The 7,444-nt window shown below is 41.7% G+C and overlaps 1 protein-coding gene across 2 annotated transcripts; it reads left to right on the forward strand.

Moving 5' to 3' along the window:
- Nucleotides 1-1,000: 1,000 nt before the first annotated feature.
- Nucleotides 1,001-6,093, forward strand: LOC149753042 (phosphatidylinositol 4-phosphate 5-kinase 6-like). 2 transcript variants are annotated; one of them, XR_016396242.1, is made up of 7 exons: nucleotides 1,001-2,995; nucleotides 4,146-4,313; nucleotides 4,407-4,572; nucleotides 4,661-4,777; nucleotides 4,874-5,067; nucleotides 5,196-5,305; nucleotides 5,392-6,093. XR_016396242.1 is itself a non-coding variant. In XM_089924999.1 (5 exons), the coding sequence occupies exons 1-5, from the start codon at nucleotides 1,713-1,715 to the stop codon at nucleotides 5,033-5,035; spliced, it is 1,896 nt and encodes a 631-aa protein (XP_089781125.1). In that variant the 5' UTR covers nucleotides 1,001-1,712; the 3' UTR covers nucleotides 5,036-5,158. The 2 variants fall into 2 exon arrangements, 1 of the variants encoding a protein (XP_089781125.1); XM_089924999.1 differs by lacking the exons at nucleotides 5,196-5,305; nucleotides 5,392-6,093 and having other exon boundaries at nucleotides 4,874-5,158.
- The last annotated feature ends 1,351 nt before the right edge of the window (nucleotides 6,094-7,444 follow it).

The raw sequence follows: 7,444 nt of genomic DNA on the forward strand, positions 1-7,444 counted from the left end.
AGTTAACGGCCTAGGAAGAAACCCCAAAACATCAATATAAATAAAAAAATTATAGATAGAGATTAGCCCAAAACATCAATATAAATAAAAAATTATAGATAGAGATTAGCAAATAAATAATATGGGAATGACGATAAAAATCATGAATTCTTATGTCCGCCATCTTGCACAGCTCAAATAAATTTAAATATACATATAAATATACATCATCAATCATGAAATACCTATTTTATTCGAAAGTGATATATCATATATCATTAAATAGAATTTTTTATTTAATGGTGATTTTATATATCTTATCTTCTATTTCTCGTTAATCCAAGTTCGACAACGGTTAACATTCTGAATTTTTTGGACTAGTCACGGCAAATATGCTCATGGCGGTTCATCTCTTTAAGTGCGCATGGAAAGTTAGGCACTCTTTGTTTGGATGCACTCATAGTAATTTCTTAATTGGCAAAGATTATTTAATCTTTTGGCCTGAATCTCTGCCTCTTCCTGTCGGAAAGTTGGCATTTTGCACACGACAACGTGATATATATCTGAATATATACTCGTAGCTCATAGGTATAATAACAAGTTAACATGCAAATAACTTTACATATACATTATCACTGTCCTTGACATAGATGGTCGATTCCGACGAAGCTTTATTAGGAAAATCGTGGTGAAGAATTTCGGTATAGGTGTAAGGATCCATACGGGTGTGTGTTTAATCCTACGTCGATTATTTGCTAAATAAATTTTGGGTACTTATATAGGATCAAAAAATCTAACTAATACTTTCCAACTAGCTATTTTAGATATTGTCTTGAGTCGTGACAAATAGCATAAGAATGGATCCGATCCATAACCTATATAGAGTAGGGCACATTGCAGCATGGATCAATTGAGGCTAGCCACGGATGGAATGTAATGCTTATGATTAGATTTAAATGAATTTGAATTTTTAGTGTGCCGGATTAAAAAAAAATTAAATAATAATTTTTGGCTAGCTATTTTGTCACCGGCTAATTTAATTATGAGTGGAGACTGCCCTCGCTCTTTCTTAATGGGGATTTAGATTATGGAATTCATCTCTCATTTCAGGTTTTTGGTGAGCCCGGCCTCTATTTCCACGGTGGACCAAGCAATTCCCCGGCATCCCGAGTATCAAGAGACATCTGGGATTCTCAAGATGTCCGTTATATAATTTAAACCTATGAAGCCTCGTTGTTCTCAGCGAACGCTACGACTCTGTGCCCCGCTGTCCACAACTCCACCCCCATTATCCCTAAAATAAGAAGAGAATAACGCCTCGTATTTGTGTAAGAAGAGGAGGAGGAGGAGGAGGAGGAGGAAGAGGCCTGGGGCTAGAAAGAAGGGGATGTCTCCGTTGTTCCTCCCTCCAGGTGTTGGGTTTCCCATCCTTCGTCGGAGCCCCATCCGGAACCCAGCCCGAAAAAGATGGGGACTCATCAGAATCCCCTTCCTCCCTCGTTGCAATCTCCATCTGGAGAAAACAACATCTCGAACAAAAACAAAGCAAACGACAGGATCCAAAAGAAGAACACCAAATCTAAAGTACCTGGATATATCGATCCGCATTCTCCTCCTCCCCATTTGCCGGGCTCTCAGAAATGATACACCGAGCATTGGTGTTGGTGAAAGAAAGACGTTAAAAAATTGCACCGTTAAGCCGGAAGCGGAGGAAGAAAAGAAGGGAGAGTAGAATGTTCAAAGATATCCAACGCATCAAGGCGTGGGAGTCCACCGTCCGGAGGACGCACCAGAAGCATCAGCCGTCGGCGAGGCGGCGCAGCCTCGTCCTCCCCCCCGTGTCGGCCTCCCCCACCGCCGCCGACGTCGACGACGCCGATGATCTCGATGACCCCACCCTCCACCACGCCGAGCGCCTCCTCCCCAACGGGGACTTCTACACCGGCCAGTGGCACAACAACCTCCCCCACGGCACCGGCAAGTACCTATGGACGGACGGCTGCATGTACGAAGGCGAATGGCGCCACGGCAAGACCATGGGGAAAGGCAAGTTCAGCTGGCCCTCCGGCGCCACCTACGAAGGCGAGTTCAAGTCCGGCTTCATGGATGGCTTCGGCACCTACACCGGCTCCCTTGGGGACACCTACCGCGGCTCCTGGTCCATGAATCTCAAGCACGGCCAGGGCAAGAAGTCCTACGCCAACGGCGACTACTACGACGGCGAGTGGCGCTCCGGCCTCCAGGACGGCCACGGTCGCTATACTTGGAAGAATGGCAACGAGTACGTCGGCGAGTGGCGCGCCGGCGTCATCCACGGCCGCGGCACCCTCGTCTGGGTCAACGGCAACCGCTACGACGGCGGGTGGGAGGACGGCTTCCCGAAAGGCAACGGAAGCTTCCGCTGGGCCGACGGCAGCCTCTACGTTGGGTACTGGAGTGAGGAGAACGACGGCATCCAGCAGAAGGGCGTTTACTATCCGCCGCGCGCCGCCACTTCGCCGACGGCTCGGGATCCTCATGCTGCGTTTGCGGCCGACCTCGGCGATTGCAAGGTTTGCCCGGGCGAGACGGTGTCGATTCTCCCGTCGCAGAAGACGCCGAACTGGTTGGGAATGGAGGAGAATTTCCTACAGAAGCAGGCCGTATGGAGGCAGTCCAAGTCGAACGACGGCCGGCCGAGAAGGCGGGCGTCGGCCGACACGGCCGGGACCGGTGAGACGCCCAAGAGGACTAATGGGCACAACAATAGCATCATCGGCGCTGCCGGCAGTTGGGAGGCGGATGGGGATTATAATTGTGATGCAGAGGAAGGTAGTGTGGCCAGGGGGAGAGGGGCGTCCAGCGACGGGGCTAATGACTTGATGGGAGGGCTTAGCCTGGAGGAAACGGAGTCGACGGGAACGGGGAGGTGGTTGCCAATAAAGTGGCCGCCACCGGAGGTGAAGAAGCAGGGGGAGACTATCTCCAAGGGGCCCAAGAATTATGACCTCATGCTCAATCTCCAGCTTGGGATCAGGTATCCTGCTTTCTCTGCTGTAATCTCTGGCTTCTATGGAGGTTTTGGTTGTGGCCCCAGCAAATGATGCATGGAAAGAGAAATATAAATGCTGTGCCAACTAATTACCTCCTATTGATCTCTAGTTTTGTTTATATTGTGAAATTATCTTTTTGCAAAATGGTGGCTTACGCCACCAATTGTTTCATTAGGTATAAAATGATTGCATGGAAAAACAGGGTAGGGCCCCCTCAACACACCACAATGATGGATGACTTCATGGTTGCAGGCCTCATTCAGCCCTAAACCCACAAATAAGACACAGAAAATGAGACAGCTAAACAATATAGAACAAGGCAGTCCTAGATAACACTTCTTCGTTTCATTGTGAATTTTTGAAAAATATGATATATCTTTACCATTTTCATATTTTTGTCATCCTTTCCTTTAGTCTGCATCTAGTTTTAGGTTATGTCTTTTTATAGACAACAACTGATTTTTTAGTTTGTGTGATCTGGGAAGAATGGATCTGACAGTTGTTCAAGTTATGAATCCACAAAACTGGAAAACAAAAATCATGTATCAAGAGTTGGATTATGGCTTTATAGACCCACTGTTTTACAACCATGGTAAAGTCTATGGTACTCGGATTCCATAGACTCCTATGTCCATGTCCATGCAACAACAGATCCATGCATCCGGCATCTACACTTGGATTCCTTTTTTTTTTTTTTGAGAAAAACATTGGGACAGATCACCACACATTTTATAAGAGTAACGCTTGGAGTCTTATGTAAATGTGGATTGGTCTTCCATGTGATATTCTTCATGCACATAATGATTTTAAAAATATAAAAAGAATATAAACTTGCAATGTAGTGGGTAGTGGGAAGGTTCAGTAAGCATGCCATGCATTACTATACCTATCTGTCATGTTTAGTATTTGCAAAAATAATAGATTTTCTTCCCTTCAATTTCTTCTCTTTAACTGAGAACTCCTCTGCATAATCTATGTTAAGAGTCCTTTCTTTTGGTGTTGAGCTGATTATGTGGTGTCATTCAGCAATGGTTTAGTTATCAAGAACTATTTGAAATATTAGCTATGTGAATGTTTATGCTCTTCTAAGTCTGATCATCTTAGCTAGTATTTTACTTTGTCTTGGCATTTTAGACATGCAGTAGGAAGGCCAGCTCAACCTACATCACTTGATCTGAAAGCATCAGCCTTTGACCCAAAGGAAAAGGTATGGACAAGGTTTCCTCCTGAAGGAACAAAACAGACTCCTCCGCACCAGTCTTGTGATTTTAAGTGGAAGGATTACTGCCCATTGGTTTTCAGGTTTGCCCAAGAATATGTTTGCTCAACTTGTATCCAATATCCAGCTTATTTCATGCAGGCTTGATAACCCCATTTTCTGCATTGGATCTTCAGGACGCTGCGCAAACTTTTTAAGGTTGATCCGGGTGATTATATGATCTCTATCTGCGGAAATGATGCCCTTCGGGAACTATCATCTCCTGGGAAAAGTGGAAGCTTCTTTTACCTAACCAATGATGATAAGTACATGATAAAGACCATGAAGAAATCTGTAGTAAAAGTGAGATTTTGCCCCTATATGTCACTCTGAATCGAAGAAAGACTACCATTTCCTGATCTGTCTCGATGCATCCTGTTTTATGATACAGGTGCTTCTGAGGATGCTCCCAGCCTACTATAATCATGTCCGGGCTTTTGAAAGTACTCTAGTTACCAAGTTTTTTGGCTTGCACTGTGTCAAATTAACTGGGGCTACCCAAAGGAAGGTTAGATCATCGTGTTGAAGTCAAAGATTAGTAAGGGTAAGTCTCATAGTAAATTATGTTTCATAGCCTTTAACTTCTTTGGTAAAAATGAATCAGGTACGCTTTGTAATTATGGGAAATCTCTTCTGCACTGAGTATGCAATTCATAGGCGCTTCGATCTCAAAGGGTCTTCCCATGGCCGTACAACTGATAAGCCTGAGGAAGAAATTGATGCAAACACTACTTTGAAAGACCTTGACCTTAATTTTATATTCTGACTGCAAAAATCTTGGTTTCAGGATTTCCACAGGTAATTATGCTGTTCCATTTCTATATGTTCCAGTCTTGGAACGACAAATACTTTGCCTTATTTAACAATTTTTTTAAACTCAGTCAGTTTGGAATTGCATTCTCATTTAATGCATACTTCTTTCGCAGGCAAGTAGATAGAGACCTCGAGCTTCTCGAGCAGGAAAGGATTATGGATTATAGTCTTTTGGTGGGTGTTCCTTTTAGAGAAGTATCCAAAGACATGCTCCCTACTGAAGGTCAATTTGAAATGAAGCAATCCTTTCAAATTTCCTTGTGATTTTTCAGCTCTGTGGCTCAGGAGTTCCATTTATTTCGGTTCCAGGTAGTGGTGATAATGACAACACAAGTGAAGCAACTCCCCGCCTTTCAAGAGCAGACATGGATCAGTTTCTTTGTGATCCAACCAGCTATGACGCAAAAAAATGTTGACTTTGTTAACTTTGTTCTTTATGCATGGATTCGATTCTTAGTGAAAGTATTCAGAATTCATAGAGTGATAAACCATTCACAGACTTCACTCATTCAAAAATTTGTTGAAGGTCACAGGATAGTATCACATGGAGTCTGAACAGATAGATGGAGGTCATGTGGACAGATGCATCAGAAGTGCTTCTAATCTACTTGATCTAACTATAAGCAACTAACCTCGACTTGATCTAATTTTATGTGGACAAATGCAACGTGTACTTGTGTCACAATACACTCAATAAAGTTTAATTCAGTACAGTTATGTTACTTGTTTTTGTTGATTTTCTTGGTCAAAGTGACCATCTTCAACTTATTCATTGTTGCTTTTTGTAGGATATTTTCATTGGTACATTTAACTATGATTAGCTCATATACATCTTGCTTAACTAAACACTCGGTATAGATGATAGTCTGTTACCATGGGTCCTCACGGTTTATGAACTTGAGAGGTTTCATCATGACAAGTTAAATCTTTCTTTGAGAACCTCTTAAGGCTCTTATTGCTCCTTCTTTGAAGATGCTAGTTGGAGCTGTGCTCGGTTTAGTCATACAGATCATATTTAGCTTGATGAAGCTTGTGGTAGAATAATAACATGTGACCATGGCCCCGGTGATTAATTACTGTACATAGTTAGCCCGTGCCATGAATCTCAAGTTGTGGTTTATAGATGTAGTTCCGTGTTATAAGAAGTAAATCAAAAATCAAATGGGGTTTGAATATGGGATTAGGGTTCTGAGGGTTGTTTCCTGATTAATTTGTTTTTGATGATCTGGTGTGAATTTTTGATTTCTATTTGTTATTATAGGTTGATACACATGATTTGATATGGTTCTTTATTGTTGAAGGCTAAACCCATTTGGTTCAGATGCCAGTCATGGGATGAGGATTTTGAGGGATTGTCTACTAATTTCTTCATGTTCTTCTGTCTATCGGATTATTTTGTCATAGATATATATTTTTTCTGTAGACTATAAAAGAAGTGCGATGTGAGAATCTTCTTTTACTTGGGTGAGGCTGACGTGGGCACACTATCGGAACCATACGTGTATGAGGAAATTGAATAGTTAAAGCTTAAATAAATAGTATTACTGTTTCAACTAAATGATGGGTGGGACGAAAGGCTTCGATTTTTAGGAGAATGATGGGGCATAGTAAGTAGAGTTATTTGGTGAATACACATGCTGTATCTGGTTTGCTGTGGATCGAACATTCATGGTGCCGTTTGAATGTTATGTTTCATTCTTAGTGCTCCTTGGTTAGTATGAACTTGAAGCTGTTTAGCAGATTATTAGCTATTGTTTGCAAAGGACTAAATTTTCATGTTTGGAAAACCTTTAATGATTCTATTGTTTAATTACCTATAAGCTGGCTTTAGCTCCACATTTTTATGCCAAAAGGCTTTCTTGTATATTTATGCCACATTTTTATATTCTAAGCTTCTGCCAGCTCAAAGCCTGGTATGAACATGGCCCAGCTTGATGGTTTTCTATCCAAGGCCCATTACCAACCCCTTCTAGGATTTAATACTCACTACATCAATTGATTACCATAATAATGGATAATTTATGTATGTGACTAGATTTTGTGGTAATTTATCACATAAGCGACAAGTAATCTTCTAATTTACTTTGAAGAGCATGGTTAAAATTTTCACCTGTAACTCTAAAACCAAAACTGAGATTTCAGTCTTGACCAAAATCAATCCAAAATGAAGCCAGTTTTGGAATTTTTACTGAAAATAACTGAGGGTCAAATCGATTGTGTATGTGAATTCATGCTTGATTTCATATCATTTTGTCATTTCTGTCAATGCTGAAAATGGTACTCTAAATTAAACTTAGGATTCTGCAGATTGTTATGACTTGAAAGCATTGAATACTAGACGAAGACTTTTGACAAAGATTTG

Source organism: Phoenix dactylifera, chromosome 8 (genome assembly GCF_051530095.1).
Source record: "Phoenix dactylifera cultivar Ajwa chromosome 8, Ajwa_hap1_PhDact_Kaust_v1.1, whole genome shotgun sequence".
NCBI lineage: Eukaryota > Viridiplantae > Streptophyta > Magnoliopsida > Arecales > Arecaceae > Phoenix > Phoenix dactylifera.

Coding starts and splice junctions, on each gene's coding strand:
- LOC149753042 (XM_089924999.1), top strand. CDS start 1,713: ATGTTCAAAGATATCCAACGCATCAAGGCGTGGGAGTCCACCGTCCGG. Junction 2,996..4,145: donor AATCTCCAGCTTGGGATCAG/GTATCCTGCTTT, acceptor TTGGCATTTTAG/ACATGCAGTAGGAAGGCCAG. Junction 4,314..4,406: donor TACTGCCCATTGGTTTTCAG/GTTTGCCCAAGA, acceptor TTGGATCTTCAG/GACGCTGCGCAAACTTTTTA.